A 19,077-nucleotide genomic window follows, 5' to 3' on the forward strand; every position below is an offset into this window, starting at 1 on the left:
GGAATTAACTCAGGACCTTGCAGGCAAATGTTCTATCACTTAAGCCACATCCTCAGTGGAAAGAAAATCTCACAAAAGCCCTTTTTGTTTATATAGTGCTTTTACAAAGAAAACCTCAGATGTAATTTCATTCACTCCTCATGACTTCAATATTTTGCATACTCATTGTGTAGACAAGGAAATAGGCTGAGAACCTCATCAAAGGTTAGATAGAAAAAAAAAAAAAAGCAACCTCCCCCAAAGATCAAAAGCTCTAAACCCAAACCACTAAAACAAACCCACCTCAAAAGTTAGATAGCAAATGGCTGAAGTAACCAATAAACCTATACATACAAAGTAACAGCTAATACTTAACATTCAGAATTGCAATTACGTATGATTCTTTACTATATTCCTGAGAGCAGAAAATACTCTAAATAAGAATTAGAGAGATGTTAAAATTCTGCTCAACAAGTTTATCATTTATACAATGTCAGGGGAAAAACTAAATCTATGTACCCATACAGAACATTTAGTTTGTGCAAGAAGCTCAATATATATTATTTTATTTTTCCTTAGGAATAGAAATGCGGATATAGATAATATCTTTACTGTTTCTAATTCTATTCTGTAATAAGTATGATTACTCAACATGCTAATTTAACAGGTATACATTTCCAAGAACTCTGGAAGACTAGGGCTTGATGAACTTTCTAAGTTTCCCTCAGAAGTCAATATTAGAGATGGGCACTGGTACCTTATGTCTGTTATCCTGGCTGCTCAGGAAGCTGAGATTGAGGATTAGTTTAAAGCTAGCCCAGGCAGGAAAGTCCATGAGACTCTTATCTCCAATTAGCTACCCCCAAAACAGAAGTGGAGCTGTAGTTCAAAGTGGTAGAGCACTAGCCTTGAGCACAAAAGCCTAGCCACGAGTTCAGGTCTCACAACCAACAACAATAACAAAAATGTCATTATCAGATACTCATAAACAATTAAGCAATTTCTCATCCACTTTAAAGTATATTCTTAATGGGGCTGGGAAGGTGGCTCAGTGGTAGAGCGCTTGCCTTGCATGCCTGAGGCCCTGGGTTCGATTCCTCAGCACCACATAAGCAAAAAGAAAAAAGCCGGAAGTGGCGCTGTGGCTCAAATGGTAGAGCTCTAGCCTTGAGCTGAAGAGCTGAGGGACAGCGCCCAGGCCCAGAGTTCAGGCGCCACGACCAGACCCCCCCCCCCAAAAAAAAAAAAAATATTCTTAAGAGATTTCTCTAAAGTCTTGACAGGAACTTTAAGACATCTTAGTAATATACAAAGATTGTGAATGTGGAAAGTTCTGTATTTTAATTCTTGAATTAACAAACTATATGAGCATGGTATGATAAAATTAAAAAAAAAAAAAAAACAGAGATCAAGAATATATGGTTTAAAAAGTCCTGAATGGGGGCCAGAGTTCAGGCCCCAGGACCAAGAAAAAAAAAAAAATCCTGAATGGAAGACTAATAAAACCAGTCAGTTTCAAAGAAACATTAACTATTATTAAACTTCTAGACCACTAAAATAGAATAAAAACAAGTTAACAGAAATGTAATTCCCATTTTCAGGTTTGAGGAAATAGGAAAATAGAAACATCATTTAGAATAGCCCCTGTCTACTTATCTCTTTTTCTGATTTGATTTTTTGTTATTATTTAATATCTTTTTCACCAATCAAGCTTCAAGACAGCAAATATTATATCTTTTTTTGTCTACTACAAGGTAATCGGCCTGTAATTTATCAATTCAATAAATATTGGTGAAATAAATCAACTAGAGAACAGGAAAATTATATTTAAGGTAAAACATATCGATGTACGATAATTTGAAATTGTGAAAATGAAAAACTGTCAATATAGGGAAAAAAAAGCTTTACTTAAGATCAGATGAACACTTAAGTATCTAAAAGTTGACCACACTATTATGCAAATATCAATGCTGGTCTTTAATTTAAAAAGTATATATATGTCACCTCGGATTTCTTGGACACATAAAAGCAATATATATTTCTAACAAATTCTGCAAAGTTAATTTAATTTAATACAACTAACTTTTTCTAAGTCTACATTTCACTAATTTATATGCCCTATCTTCATAGAATAAACATAAACTATTAAAGACTTCCTTATGATAAGATAGTTTCAAAATTGTGACTATCTGAAAGCTTATAAAAATGCACAAAAGATAGCTTAAATGCATGTTTTAAAAAATGGTATGTAGGGGGCTGAGAAAGTGGTTCAGTGGTAGAGTGCTTGCCTTGCATACACGAGGCCCTGGGTTTGATTCTTCAGCACCACATAAGAAAAAAGAAAAAAGCCGGAAGTGGTGCTGTGGCTCAAGTGGTAGAGTGCTAGCCTTGAGCTGAAGAGCTGAGGGACAGCACCCAGGCCCAGAGTTCAGGCCCCACAACGGGACCCAAAAACAAACTTAAAAAAAAAAAAAGGTCTGTAACAAGTTACATTCCATGTAACTAATATTGTTGGAGCCATTACTATATGCAAACAACTACTGTTTTACATTCATTATCTCATCATTTTAGTCACCAGAGTGACCTTATGAAGTAGGCACTAAATGTTTATTTTACTAAGAAGCTAAAAGGCTGAGATTCAATAACATACCTACCCTCTAATGTACAGCAGTGGAACTGCACTGAACAGTCTGGTTAAATACTATAGCCCATGCTCTTAATCTAAATACAGAAATATATTGTAAACTGCTATTTTACAAAAGGAACGACTACTTAGTAAACCAACCAATAATAGTACTTACTATTATGTATAACAGTACTTAATGTAAGGGACCAGTTCCATCTAAGAACTTAGAATTGGGTATTTTAAATTATAATGCAAAGGAAATAAAGAAAAATAATTGATTTACATGGTAGTTCTGACAGCTTTTTAGTATTGAGATATACATAGACAAATCATTAATTTTAAGTCTGTCCATCTTCGTGAAATGAATCGTGAATGGTTTTTAAACTTTAAGGTTTTCTTGCTAGTTAGGGTACTTGCCTTGTATGTACAAGGATCTATGCTCAATTCCAGTATCACACACACACACACACACACACACACACACACACACACACACACACACACACACACACACACACACACACACACACACACACACACACACACACACACACACACACACACACACACACACACACACACACACACACACACACACACACACACACACGAGATGGTTTCATGAGAGAATATCTTTATGGGTAGGGAACTAAATTCGAAATTTATTTTTATTATTTAGAGAGTATGTACAATGACATTTCCCACTCTTTCCCCCCCCAGCAAAGACGTTTCAACGTTTTAAAAATATTTCTAAGACATCTATTATAGACATATGCTGGGCAAGGGGGATCTCAGTCACTCTCATTACACTGCAACTGTTTGCTCATTGAATTTCTAAAGTAATAGATGGACCATGCCCTCTTAACATTAAATTTCATCACCTGTTGTTAAACTGCATTAAAATAATCTACATGATCTGAGCACTGAGGCTCATGCCCATAATCCTAGCAGAGATTGAGGGATTGAGGTTCAAAGCCAGCTGAATCATAAAATTCATGAGATTCCATCTCAACCAATGACAAAGTGCAGTGGCACCTTTCATCCCAGATACAGAAGAAGCCCAATGGATGACAAGCTGGCATGTACTTGTCATGCTCCAAGGACAATGGTGAAATATAATTTAGAGGACTACAGGTCAGCTGGCCCAGGTATAAAGTGAAACATTATCTTGAAAATAAGCAAAATAACTGACACAAAAAGGGGCTGATGGAATGGCTTAAATGGTAGAGCAACTTACCTAGCAAGCCTGAGAACCTGAGTTTAATCCCCCAATACTACAAAGAAAAACAATATGCTCAATGGTAGCATACATGGTTTGGTGTGTATGAGGCCTCAGGTTTCATCCCCAGCACCATAACAAATAAAAAAAACATACTCATAGAATTATGTGGTCTTCAGAAATGGAGGGACAAAGGGTGAACTAATTCAGCAGTGATACTCACTAGACACTATGTTAGAAATGGACTATACAACTTGGGGGGAAAGGGATTGGGTGGGAAAAACTAGGAGAATATGAGGGAGGGAGTGACACTGTTCAAAAAGAAATGTACTCAATACTTGACTTCTATAACTGCAACCCCGCTGTACATTACCTTTACAATAAAAATAAAAATAAATAAAAGAATTATGTGGTCTTACAGGTGAAAGATTATTACTATAAAGAATTTATTCTCATTTGCAAAACTTATTTAAGTATAAAAGCAAAGTATTAGCAAAATTATAGAAAATGGATAGCCTTAGAAAGATGTTCTTGAGTATCTGATTATACATAAAATACTTATTTTACATTATATATTACTTCCTTCAATATTTTAAATATACACACTAAGTTTAAGTAAATTACCTTGCTTCTGTTCACAATTCACAGCACAACCTAAAATGAGTTGTAGCATCCTTCCAAGCTCTGCTGCATCTGAATGCTCCCCAATAAGGTTCACATCAGGAAGAGTAAAGTCATTAATCTGCTGTCCTAAAATCTGAATGGAAATAAGAAGATTACTACTGCATTCACAGTTATCTGACCATATAATATAACTAGCAGAGATTAATTATCACCATAAACTTTCTACCAAGGGCAGAGCTGTTTTGTCAATCTTACTCCCAACTTCTATTTTCGCCTTCCACACCTACATTATAACTGTTTTGCCTCACTGCAACTTAGTCCCTGATTTGATGTGTGGTACATATACTGAACAAAGAAACTATACTACTGCTCTGAGTGTGACTGGATACGAACTAGATATGAATTAGAACCATTTCTCTCTCAAATGATGAGTAGAAAAAATCTATACCAGAAAGAAGAATGAAGGATTTCTTCATGGTGAACTTAGTACCAAACAAAATGATTTACACAAACAAATGTGAGAATGTCTACTGGATAATTCTACAGAGAACTATAACACTAAAAACACACCCACTCAGATTATTAGCCTTTTTACAGTTTTACTTTTTTTATTTTGTCGGTAGTGGGGCTTGAACTCTGGGCTTAGGCGCTGTCCCTGCGCTCTTCAGCTCAAGGCGAGTGCTCTATTGCTTGAGCCACAGTGCCACTTCTAGTTTTCTAGTGGTTTAATGGAGATAAGAGTCTCACAGACTTTCCTGCCTGGGCTGGCTTTGAACTGTGATCCTCAGATCTCAGCCTCCTGAGTAGCTAGGATTACATGCGTGAGCCACTGGCGCCCGGCTTACAGTTTTACTTTTAAATGTCAATAAAGGTAGGATTATGAACACAGTTGAGTAAAATCTCCCACATGAAAAACAAAAATAAAGAAATTCAAACAACAGCATGATGCAGGAAGTGAAAGAAAATGAAAAATTTTAATGCTGTTATTGATACTTCCATAAATGGCAAAACTATCAAAGAAGTTGGACACTGATGTATCATGCCTGTAATCCTAACTACTCGGGAGGCTGAGAATTACAATTCAAAGATAGAAAAGTCCCTCAAAACTCTATCTCAAGCTAACCATAACCAGCAAAAAAGCTAAACTGGAGGTATAGCTCAAGTAGAGCCATCTGTGAGTGAAAATGCTGAGACACTGAGTTTGAGTCCAGCAAACTAACAAGAAAAAAACCCACCAACAACTAAAAACAACAACAAACAACTACTAAGAAAAGGAAAAAGATTATTTAAAAGATCAGGATTGATCTAAATGCAAAGGGCTCACACCTCTAATCCTAGCTACTGGGGAGGCTGAGATATGAGGATAATGGTTCAAAGCCAGCCTAGGAAGGAAAAGTCCCTTAGAGTCTTACCTCAAATTAACCACAAAAAGTTAGAGGAGAGCTATGGTAGAATGTTGGTCTTAAGCAAAAAAGCTCAGTAAAGACACCCAGGCCTGAGTTCAAGCCCTAGAACTGGCAGACACAGACAGACAGACAGACAGACACAGACAGACAGACACACACAGACACAGACACACACAGACACAGACACACACAGACACAGACACACACAGACACACAGACACACAGACACACAGACACACAGACAGACACACACACATGGATCAGTTTTTCTCTGAATAGGAGAAAGGAAAGCGGTAATCTAGTGGCAAGGTTACAGGCATTACATGATTATTCTCTTCATAATTAACTATTAAATTTCACATTTATATTTAATGTACTTTATGAATATGTTTACAATGAAAAGTGATGGATATTTGTGAGAAAGAAGGGCCTCTATTTTAAGTGTTAACTATACAATATGCAAGGAATGCACACCTCAAAGGCCAGGACAAAGTCTTGAGGTGGGGTACACCTGATGAGGGTAGCATGTCTGGGGGAAAAGAATAATAGGAATGAAGTGAAGATAGGAATGGGGATAAATCACTTAGGTCCTTGTGAATTATGTTAAAGAAGTAAATTTTATTCTAAATGGTAATGGAAAACAACTGAATTAAATGAATGAATGCATTGTCAAGCAATACAAAGATAATTTTGTCCCTTGAAAAGGAAAGATAACTTTTAGAATGACACACAAAAAAAATTAAGTGATGACTATCTAGGAAAAACTAAGCAGATAGGTTAAACAAAGAACATATCTGATAAATATGTTCTGAAATCAGAAAATATACTCATAAAACAAGAAAAGGATATGAAAATTCCACTTGGAAAACTAAAAGAGTTCTTGGAAATTAAATTTTATGTATATAAAAGTATGCCTAAAATTAAAACTAGTAGGTATTTTAAGGCCTCAATAAGTGCCAGGCACAACAAAACGAACCCCAACCAAAAAATGGACCTCACACCAAAGCATGCCATTAACAAACTTGGAATAGAAAAATGCACTATGTAAATTGTGGGCATGGACAGAAAGGGAAAAGTGGGGCAAAGCAAAGGAAGGAGTGATATTGTCCAAAAAAAGAAATGTACCATTACCTGACTTATGAAATGGTAACCTTTTTGTGCAACATCTTAATAATAACAGTAAAATTATATATACGTATATACACCATATATAAATATGCAGCAAGTGGCTCCTGCCTGTAATTCTAGCTACTCAGGAGGCTGGGATCTAGGATCACAGATCAAAGCTAGCCTAGACAGGAAAGTCCATGACACTCTTGTCTCCAATTAACGACCAAAAGTAGTAAAGCTATGGCTCAAAAGGTTCAGTTCAGGGACAGTGCCCAGGCCCTAAGTTCAAGTCCCAGGACCAGCACAAAGCAAAAACAAAACCAAGGGAAACTAACAACTTCCACCTTCCAGAAAATAATACAAGTTAACAAAAGAAAATGGGAAATCTGAATGAAAAATTTTAACAGCAGGACTGAAGTTATAGATTATCACAACCAACTCAACCTTGAAGGGATAAATAAGATTATCTCCTAATTTGCAATGACTAAAAAAAATGATCATAGATTTTGAAAGATGCTACTAGCAAATGTGTTCTACCAAAACATGAAAGTAAAACCAGCATCTGGGCACCAGTGGCTCACACCTGCAATCCTACCTACTCAGGTGGCTGAGTATAACTGTGGATACTCAAGTGACAAAGTAGCAAATTGAGCATCAAAGTTAAGGGACAGTACCCAGACCCTGAGTTCAAGCTGAGAACTGACTTCATAATGAATCTGGTCTAAGAGACTTGAAATTGTGAACTTACATAGACATAGTTATAACATTTGTGTCTAGGTCTATAAAACTGGTAACTTATGGTACATGGAACTTTGTATTTTTATAAGGTCTTTATAAATATGTACTTTTTATGGGTACATGCTATTTGTTCTACAAATAACTTACAATTTTCTTATTGTCAAATATATGGGTTATGAAGTAGATAGTTCTAATAATAATAATAATAATAATATTACTATTATTTCTTTTTAGAGATGGGAATGTAACCATGTTTCCCAAGCTGGATTCAAACTCCTGGGCTTAAGCGATCTTTCTACTTCAGCTTCCCAAGTAGCTACTAAGTCGCTTTAGAAGAAATTTTTAAAGTAGAATTAATGAGTATGCATTTGTAAAAAAAAATTAAATACATAGGTAAGAGTTCTGTTTTCATAATTTATAGAACAAAATGAAGAAATACAGGGGGCTGGAAAGGTGGCTCAGTGGTAGAGCACTTGCCTTGCATGCATGAGGCCCTTGGTTCGATTCCTCAGCACCACATAAGCAAAAAGAAAAAAGCCAGAAGTAGCGCTGTGGCTCAAGAGGTAGAGCACTAGCCTTGAACAAAAAGTTCAGGGACAGCGCCCAGGCCCAGAGTTCAGGCCCCATGACCAGACCCCCCCCCCCAAAAAAAAAGAAATACAATAAGTAAATGCAAAAAAGGAATATATTAAATACAAATTATAGCAGTTCTGTGAAAGGAGAAATGAGACTGAGTAAAATATCATAGAATGGGCTTAATAAATGGCTGTGTAAATATCTGATTTTAGCTTTAGTCACATCAATTGTTCCTCATTATTAAATAATAATGACTATAATTAGACTTTTAAAAAGCCATAAGCAAAGTATCAATGCTAAAATGCTAACTTAACAGTATCATTCTCTGTTGCACAAAGGTTAGGTTGTAGACCTAAGGCCAAAACATTGCCAAACAAGAGTTGTAGGGTTAGAGAAAGAAAAGTAAAAAACAGTAGGAGAAAAAGAATGAGGTATGTAGAGGCTGCTGACCTTTCTCAGTGTGAGTTGTGGATAACAGCATTCCTTCATGGGTAAGAGTACAGCACTAAGTATAATAATACCTCAGTAACTAGTTCCTGAAATACTATCACCATCTTCACAGAAATGAGTTTCGATTTCTTTTTCACTGTTACTTTATTGAAAATTATCATTTGTACTTTACAAAATGGAAAAACAAAAAAGAAATAATGAAAAGTTATTTCTTCTAAGCCAAAAAGTTCTAGTAAGCATTCTTAGCACCTTCAAGAAGTAACAATTTATGGCTTAAAAAAATTACAGGGGTAATACAGTGGTGAATATGACAAAGCACATTATAAGAAATGTAGGAAAATGTAACAATGAAACTCCTTGTTTGGGACAATTGATACCTGTGAATTATAAAATTAAAAATAAAAAGAATAAGAAAAAGAAACACAAGTAAACGAGTCAAGCCAGCACTACAGAAGATACTCAAAGACATACAGCAAACAAAAGATTAACATGAACATGGAAGAGGCAGAGAAAACAATCCCACCAGATGAGCAAACAAACAGGAAAAACAGAAAAGACAACACCAAAATTGGGGATAACTAATGATAGGATCTATATACACTCATTTCTTTTAAAATATTATTAGGTAGTTATATGGAGGGGTTACAATTTCATAAGTCAAATTATGAGTACAATACTTCTTGGTCAATGTCACTCCTTCCTTCATTCTCTCATTTTCTCAAGTTACAGAGTTCATTTTTTACATAATGTACATTGAATATAATGACTACATTTGCACATCCTTCCTCCCATTGCTATAAACCCTTTGTCTCTCCCCCCAAATATATTTCCACTTCCATGTATTTATTTTGAATACTTAGTTGAGTACTTAATTGCTCAGAGGAGCTATCCCTTTGGATTCTTCCCCTAACATATTTCTCAATTCTAACACTCAATATTTGATTGACTCAATTCTCCAATCAAAAGATACAGAGTTGCTGGCTGGATCAATGGATCAATATATATTAATAATCATCTACAAATAACCTATAAAATAATGAGGCATATTATTCATTTGGTTAGTACCTGATAAACAGCTGTTTGAACCAACAACTACACAAGGGATAAGAAAGTGATTATTAATTCTGAAGGTAATTTTTCCTTAATGTAAAACTTATTTTAAAGGCAAACTATCCTACAATAATACTTCCAAGTAGAATAAAACAAAAAAAAGCCTTACCTCATGATTGTAATCCAGAATTCCTTTTAAAATTTTCTTTAAATTGCTAATCTGCTCAGAGAGAGAAGCAAGTGGGTAAAAAGCAAACACACGTCAAAGCATAATTTAATAAATAAAAAACCCTGAGCTAAACTTGAATCATAACACAAATACAAAATTATGAACATTCCTAATAAAAAATTCTGTTATCTGGATGCCGGTGGCTCATACCTGTGATCATAACTACTCAGGAGGCTGAGATATGAGGATTGTGGCTCAAAGCTAGCCTGGGCAGAAAAGTCCACAACACTCTTATCCTCAATAAACTACTCAGAAAAAGCCAGAAGTGGGCACTGTGGCTCAAGTGATATGAGTGTTACTCCTGAGCACAAAGAAGTTCAAGGACAGTGCCCAGGCTCCAAGTTGAAGTCCCAGGACTGGCAAAAAAAAAAAAAAAATCTGTTATAGTGACATTCACAGAGTTTCAGATTTGGGGTCATTTTGGATTCCAGATTTTCAGATTAGGGACATTTGGCTGGGAAAGTGGAAACATTCCAAAATCCAAAAAACTTCAAAATTAGATACATTTTTTACTATAAGCATTTCATATAAAGAATATTCAAAGTGAATAAAAATTAAAATTTAATAGCACACTTGAACTAATCATCAAAAAAGGATTATTGGTCCATTTTGGGCTTCATTTATTTAATCTGATATATAACACATATTAAGTTTCCAATTATGGAGATGATGGCATAGCTCAAGTAAAAAGGGGCTGCCTACAAATGCATGAAATGAAGCCTTGAGTTCAAACCCCAGTATCTCAAAGATATATGTACAAGTTTCAATATTAACGAGGACATTGACAAAAAGTTGCAAGGTATTTGAATAAAACTTGCAGTTAAGATTAAATTAAGCTTGGTCCCAGTGGCTCACGCCTATAATCCTAGCTACTGAGGAGGCTGAGATCTGAGGATCAAGGTTGAAAGTTAGCCCAGGCAGGAACAGCTGTGACTCTTATCTCCAAATAACCACCAGAAAACCAGAAGTGGCAGTGTGGTTCAAGTGGTAGAGTGCTAACCTTGAGTGGAAGAGCTCAGACAGCACCTAGGCCCAGAGTTCAAGCCCTATGTAACTGACCAAAAAAAAAAAAAAAAAAAAAAGATTAAATTACTCAGACTTTCTGCAGATAAGTTAAGAAATACATATGGTATCCTTAATAAAGACAAGTTTATTTTCCCTAGAAAAACAGAATTGTTGGGCTGGTAAGGTGGCTCAGTGGTAGAGTGCTTCCTTTGCATGCATGAGGCCCTGGGTTTGATTCCTCAGCACCACATAAGCAGAGAAAGCTGGAAGTGGTGCTGTGGCTCAAGTGGTAGAGCGCTAGCCTTGAGCAGAAGAGCTGAAGGAGAGTGCCCAGGCCCAGAATTCAAGCCCCAAGACCAACCGAAAAAAAAGAAAGAAAGAAAAGACAGAAAGAAAGAAAGAAAGAAAAGAAAGAAAGAAAGAAAGAAAGAAAGAAAGAAAGAAAGAAAGGAAGAAAGACAGAAAGAAAGAAAGAAAGAAACACAGAAAGAAAGACAGAAAGAAAGACAGAAAGAAAGACAGAAAGAAAGAATTGCATCTCATATAGTATAAGGTCTAAATTGAGAGCAGTAAGCAAAACAATAAAGTAAAAATAACCCTTGGAAATCTCTTAATGCACAAGTTATGTCTCCAAATTTCTCCACTGTCAGAAGACTTGTTTCTTTGACTGAATACCAAAGAATTTGTGAGCTTTAAGATAAAAAGAAAAACCACTATTTTATTTTATTTTTGTCGGTTGTGGGGCTTGAATTCTGGGCCTGAGCACTGACTCTGAGCTCTTCAGCTCAAGGCTAGTGCTCTACCACTTGAGCCACAGCTCCACTTCTGGTTTTCTGGTGGTTTAAGATCAGAGTCTCATGGACTTTCCTGCTTGGGCTGGCTTTGAACCGTGATCCTCAGATCTCAGCCTCCCGAGTAGCTTGGATTACAGGCATGAGCCACCAGCACCCTGCTTAAAACCACTATATTAAAAAAAAAAACAGAATAATATTCTCAAGCACTGCAAATACTTGTCCCATGAGAAGGACCCTAAAATGAGGAGAAAGAATCACATGTGGGGGCTGGGAAGGTGGCTCAGTGGTAGAGTGCTTGCCTTGCATGCATGAGGCCCTGGGTTCGATTCCTCAGCACCACATAAGCAAAAAGAAAAAAGCCAGGAGTGGCACTGTGGTTCAAGTGGTACAGTGCTAGCCTTGAGCTGAAGAGCTGAGGGACAGCGCCAAGGCCCAGAGTTCAGGCCCCACGACCGGACCAAAAAAAAAAAAAAAAAAAAATCACATGTATATCTCCTAGTATTTACTCAATCGAGAACTTAAGTTCACTGGCCATATGCTATTTGTGTGACGTGACAAGGCATAGTCATTGGCATTATTTACTGAAAACTGTAAATTCTTTACCTCTTTTTCTCCTGAGACAATTAAATTTGTGTTGAATTAAATGTGTCATATCAATCTGTGGATCATCATTTATCTGAACTGCTTGTGATCAAAAGGGTTTTGGAGTTTGGATTAAAGATACTTAATCTGGGGAGGTGGCTCAGCGGTAGAGCAATTGCCTTGCATGCATGAGGCGCTGGGTTTGATTCCCCAGCACCACATAAGCAAAAAGAAAAAAGCCGGAAGTGGCACTGTGGCTTAAATGGTAGAACACTTGCTTGAGCTGAAGAGCTGAGGGACAGCGCCCAGGCCCAGAGTTCAGGCCCCATGACCGGACCCAAAAAAAAAAAAAAGATACTTAATCTATCATTGAAGATTCCTAGAACACAAAATAGTAGAACCAGTGACCATTAAATGAGAGAGACTGAACTATCTTTACTCAGCTGAAGGCATTTATTTTTAAAATAGAAAACATTTATTAAAAAACAAAACAAAAAAATCCCAACAAACTTGCTGTGGAAGCATATGTTTACAATCCAAGCACTTGGGAAGGGGGAAAGGATTTTGAGTCTAAGGCCAACTCAGGCTAAATGATATAACTGTCTCAAACACAACAGAATAAAACAAAATCAACAATCAACCTCATGAATAAAATTCACAAGCTCATATTTCTGAAAAAATTCAGAGATATGATGCATAATATATTTTCTTTTACCTCTAATTTTAACATTTGAAATTAGAACACCTTAAAAACAGACATGTTTACTTAAAATAGCAGTTTTTCCCATCACAAAAAAGTTCTATATCTTGTTTTTTTATGAATGTCCCATAAAATTGAAATAGATCATCAGGTAAAGTATGCTTAAGAATTTCAAATCCAAACATTGAGAATATGAAAATTCTGTATTACTACCATTGCCATACTCATGACACTGAAGACAGTGCATGTGAGTATGAGTATGTAGTTTTGTACATGTGTGTGAGAGAAGTCCCTTTTTGGTCAAGCCAGCAAGCAAACACAAAATAATTAGTAACATTATTTTAAACATGCATTATCCTTGGGCATTGGTGACTCATAACTACAATCCTAGGTATTCAGAAGGCTTAGACCTGAAGATCATGGTTCAAAGCCAGTCTGGGAAGGAAAGTCATTTAGACTTTTCAGCTAACCAGCAGAAAGCTGTGCTAGAGGTGGAGCTCAAAAGTGGCAGAGAACAAGCCATGAACAAGCAAGCCAAGTGAGAGTTCCAAGCCCTCAGTTTAAGCCCTGTTCCCTCACTATAAAGCTTCCATTCATTCATTTAGTAAAAATAACAAATTAAGATTTTGGTAGTCTCAATACCTAAGCTATCAATACTTTTCATTACACATATCTTGAGAAATATATAAAAACAAACCATGTTTATCATTAAGTACAGAGACTTACATACTTATTTGTATTATGGAATGTTCAATAGTATATATCAAATAGAAAATAATTCTAGGGCTTTTTCAAACTTCCAGTCATGACCATTATGGGATTACAAAAATCAGTTTACTAGTTGGGTGCCAGTGGTTCATGCCTGTAATCTACTCAGGCCGTTGAAATTTGAGGATGAATGTTTAAAGCCAGTTCAGGCAGACAAATTGAATACTCTTATCTCCAATTAACCAGAAAAATCTGAAAGTAGAGGTGTAACTCAAGTGGTAAAGCTCCAGCCTTGAGAAAAAGAATTCAGTAAGAGCATGAGTACTTGAGCTCCAGCGCCAATATTGGCACTTTTTTTTTTTAAGTTTTGATAAACACATGATAAGAGGCAAAGAGGCATTGCAGCTTTGTGTTCTTCCTCTAAGAGTATCAAAAAATTTTTTTAATTTATTGTAGTGAAATTATGGAGATGGAGAAGAAAACAGTTGTTGCAAAGGGTTAGGAGTGCAGAGAGTATGAATGTAGCTTTTAAGGCAGCAAAAAGGAGGCTAGGGGTGATGATACAGTTCTGTATCTTCACTGTGGTAATAGTTACAGAAAGTATACATAAGCCAAAGAAGCAAAGAATTGTATATACAAACATAAAAGAGTGTACTGTTAAATCTGAATGAAATGTAAATCATACCAAAGTTAGTTTCCTAGTTTTGGTAATGTATCAGTTATACGTATTAACTTGAGTAATTTGGTGAAAGGTACACAGGATCTTTCCATTTGCTTTTTTGGAATTCCTTGAGTGTAAAATCACATAAAAATATAAAGCTAAGAAAAAATGAGTTGTAATTAATTTTTTTTCGTTGTTGTTGTTGGTCATGGAGCTTGAACTCTGGGCCTGGGCACTGTCTCTCAGCTCTTTAGCTCAAGGTTAGCACTCTACCACTTGAGCCACAGCTCCACTTTTTCTACTTATGTGGTGCTGAGGAATCGAACCCAGGGGCTCATGCATGCAAGGCAAGCACTCTACCACTGAGCCACATTCCCTACTCTTGTAATTAATATGTAAAATGAAAACATCACTGTATAAAATTAGGGTAAACATTTGCTCAGTTGGGCTGGAAAGGTGGTTCAGTGGTAGAGCGCTTGCCTTGCATGCTCAAGGCCCTGGGTTCGATTCCTCAGCACCACATAAGCAGAAAAAAAAAAGCCAGAAGTGGTGCTGTGGCTCGAGTGCTAGCCTTGAGCTGAAGAGCTGAGGGACAGTGCCCAGGCCCAGAATTAGGCCCCACGACCGGACCCAAAAAAACAAAAAACATTTGCTCAGTTATCTATGCAAATGTATTTGAATAAGCAGTTGTTTTTTTTTTTTTTTTGCCTGTCAGGGCCTGGGTTCTGTCCCTGAGCTTCTGTAAGCTCAAAACTAGCACTCTAGGCCACAGCCAACTTTCAGCTTTTTTTGTTAATATGGTACTGAGGAATCAAACCCAGGGCTTCATGCATGCTAGGCAAGCTCCCTACATTCCCAGCCATAAACAAGGTTTGTTATTATGGTCTAGAATCAAGAAATATTAGAACTTAAGCCTAACAAGAAAGAAATTAACATGTTTCATTATCAAATTTTCTTTTTTCTTTATTGTGAAAATACTGTAAAGAGGGGTTACAATTACACGAACAAGGTAATGAGTACATTTCTTATCAAGCATTGTTGCCTCCTCCTTTGTTTCCCCTTCCCATCCCTTCCCATCACCCCCCCACTGCAAAGATTATCAAATTTTCTCACTGTTAACAATAGCATTAACAACTAGCACATGCACTGTACATAATTCTAAGCCCTTTCCATAGCAAGTCATTTCTGTGTTATAGATCTCATTACAACCCTAACTTTACAATGATACAAATGAGGTTTTGAAAGATTGAAACACTTGTCTAGATAAAGTAAATAATAGTGCTATTATGTGGACACGAAGCTCTAGCTACAAAGCCACTATCCTTTTAAAACTTATATAGGATATATCTTGGTCACCAATATTCAGTTCCACATTGTTTCACTATAGGTTCCCTGTATTTCTATATCTCATTGCATATATTAGATTTTAATCTTACAAAACAACAAGTACTATGCAACACAAATATTTAAAATATTAAAAAATAAAAAGAAATACCTTCAGTCTCCAATTATCTCCCACTTCAGTTTTGATTCTATTTAGCCAATTTTCATCAAAATATGCAGGATCTCTGCAAATAAAGAAAAGCTAATATAATCACGTACTTCTCATTCTTAAAAAAAAAAAAAAACTGAATCCTATGCCACATCATCACTAAAGGAAGACATTAAAATATATTTACTGCTTATTACCCACCAAATTATTCAGTATATTAGGCCAGATATAATATATAGGAGACTTCTCCAAAATCAATTTGCCATAATATTAAAAATTTTTTATCAGACATTTAAAAGGTAAAAATGATAATAAACTGAATGTATTATAAAAATGAGTTATAGACAATACACTAGGATAGAATTGTAGATACCACAAATACCTAGAATCAAAATCACTAACATGGATTCATGAAATGTATCCTAATCAAACTTACCCCCTCCATAACTCTCCCTCACTGTCCCTCATCCCCTCTTGGGGCATTTCAGTAGCTTTCGATGTTCTATTTTCATATATGTATATAAATTATTGCAATCATGTTTGTCTTATTCAACCTCTCTGTTGGCCCTCCCACTGGTACCCATCTCCGAACAGGGCTTGTTTTACTTTCCTATCATTCATTTTTTCTTCTAGTAGAATACCACAGGATTACCACAGTATTTTGCCTGTTGATATTATACTTTAACTCTCTCTTTTCCCATTCTGCCACACTTCTGTTTAATAGCTTCCAGTAAGATTTCTTATGTCATCTTCATGTATGAACACAATGTATTTTGATATTATTAACCTTCCATCATTCTTTTTCCTTCTCTCCCTCTTCCTAATCCCCCAAATAGTACCATAGCTATCATGCTCTTTGTATATTATATGCACTTGTATGGATATACGTTTATATGTATATGTATGTGTTGATAGCATTTTAAAAGACAAAACAGGTCATCGATAATGTTACTCAATTTTGGTTTCTTCAAATAATGTTATCTATTGGGCACTGGAGGCTCAAGCCTATAATCCTAACTACTTAAGAGGATTATAGTTCAAAGCCAAGCTTAGGCAGAAAAGTCTGAATTTTTTTTTTTTTTGGGGGGGGGGATCTGGTCGTGGGGCCTGAACTCTAGGCCTGGGCACTGTCCCTCAGCTCTTCAGCTCAAGGCTAGCACTCTACCACTTGAGCCACAGCACCACTTCTGGCTTTTTTCTTTTTGCTTATGTGGTGCTAAGGAATTGAACCCAGGGCCTCATGCATGCAAGGCAAGCACTCTACCACTGAGCCACCTTCCCAGCCCCAAGTCTGAAATTTTTATTTCCAAGTAGCAGGCAAAAAGCCAGGGCTGTGGCTAAAATTGTACAGTGACAGTCGAGTGAAAATGCTAAGGGATAGCACCTAGGTCCTAAGTTAAAGATCCAGTACTGGCAGTATATGTGTGTGCATGTATGTGTGTGCATGCATGCGTGCACAAATAATACAAACTGAGCACCTATATTCTCAATTGCATTATTAGGCATTAGAAGTATTGAGAACATCTGGTCCAGGGATGCAAAAGACCCAAGAAATCACTTAGTAAACAAGAAGACACACATGTCTTTCATTGGTTCTTATGGCTGCCCGCAGCCCATCTGATTGTATTCACAATTTTGTATGGCCCATGGACGGTGTTATAAATATCCAAATAGGCTGGGCAATCATGATTCATGCCTGTAATCATAGCTACTTGGGAGGTTAAGACCTGAGGCTCAGGCAGTAAAGTCTGTAAGACTCAGCTGACACCAGTTAGAGTAGTATGAACAAATATGGTAAAACAGGCTAAAATCTAAATATATTTGCTCTTGATTTCTTTGTGTGCTTGTTTACTTATTTTTGTGTCAGTTCCGGGGCTTGAATTCAGGGCCTACATGCTGTCTTTGAGCTTTTTTGGTCATTAGAATGCTACGACTTGAGCAATAGCTCAACTCCCAGATTTTTGGCTGGTTAACACATTTTCCTGCCTGGGCTGGCTTTGAACCATGATCCTCTTATCTCTGCCTCTTGAGTAGCTCCGATTATATTTAAGAGCCATGGGAGCCCGAGTGCTAGGAATACTTCTCACAGTTTAAGGGGAAAAAATGTTCTCAAACTCAGAATGAGTCTCATTTAAAACTGAAGCCCTAATAAATTATGCATCAAAGGCCAAAGATAGAACACCAACATTTGTCCTAGTCTAAGCAAGTGCAGAGTCCATGACCTTTGAATGGCACGGTTGTCTCTACTCTACCAAAAACCAGAATGGCAATGAAACATATGTTTGGGGGAAAATAATCTTCACTCCAACTTTTACTATAACTCAAACTGATTTAAAAAAAAAACACTCAGCACTGAAGTTTATTCAAATTAGTATTAAATAAAGCAACACACTACTTGGCACCTTCAACCTTTAATATGAAAAAAGAAAAAATGTACTAATTTAGGTAACAAGTATTATTATGAACAAATAATTACAACTAAGTTATCTCTAGAAATCAGTTGGTTATTTGTAAAGTTTGAGTTTTATCACTATGTAACAAAGGAATATTAATGTGTTCTTTTGAGCATTCAGGGCTTAGTTGTTGTTCCTTAGTTTTTTTCACTCAAGGCTAATGCTCTATCACTTGAGGCACACCTCCACTTCCAACTGGTAAAGTGTTGGTAAAGTCTCGTTGACTTTCCTTTCTGAGCTGTCTTTGAACTGCAGTTCCTTAGATTTCACCTTCCTTGGCAGCAAGGATTATAGGCATGAGCCAGCAGTGCATGTCCATCAACTTTTAAAAGTTTTATTGGGATAAATTCAAATAACATATTTTACTCATTATGAGTATATGAGGCAATTCTGTATGCAATATTCAGCTTCACAGCCATCACCAAAATCTGAGCTCAGATAATTTGCATATTTTCAAAAAAGTTCCAGATATCACTAATCTACCTTCTTTCTCAATAGATATGCCTGCGGTAGACATTTTGTATAAATGAAAACTATGCTATGTTGTCTTTTATGACTGGTTTCTTCCACCTAGCTGAATAATTACTTCATTTCTTTATGGATATATTTATACACCACAAAAACTTCAACAATGGAAAATATGACAGTAATCCCATATGGTTATATTGCATAGTG

At 36.3% G+C, this 19,077-nt stretch overlaps 1 protein-coding gene across 1 annotated transcript in view; it reads right to left on the minus strand.

Annotated features, from left to right (window-relative positions):
- The window catches only part of Hook3 (hook microtubule tethering protein 3), a 152,699-nt gene that overhangs the window by 89,379 nt on the left and 44,243 nt on the right, over positions 1-19,077 (minus strand). Inside the window, exons 3-5 of the mRNA XM_070016050.1 lie at positions 15,953-16,025; positions 9,948-9,998; positions 4,449-4,581 (exon numbers count right to left, since the gene is read on the minus strand). Coding sequence (XP_069872151.1) covers positions 4,449-4,581; positions 9,948-9,998; positions 15,953-16,025 — 257 coding nt within the window. The remainder of the gene's footprint in view (positions 1-4,448; positions 4,582-9,947; positions 9,999-15,952; positions 16,026-19,077) is intronic.

This window comes from Dipodomys merriami, unplaced genomic scaffold (assembly GCF_024711535.1).
Source record: "Dipodomys merriami isolate MVZ:Mamm:240054 unplaced genomic scaffold, mDipMer1.0.p SCAF_12, whole genome shotgun sequence".
Taxonomy (NCBI): Eukaryota; Metazoa; Chordata; class Mammalia; order Rodentia; family Heteromyidae; genus Dipodomys; species Dipodomys merriami.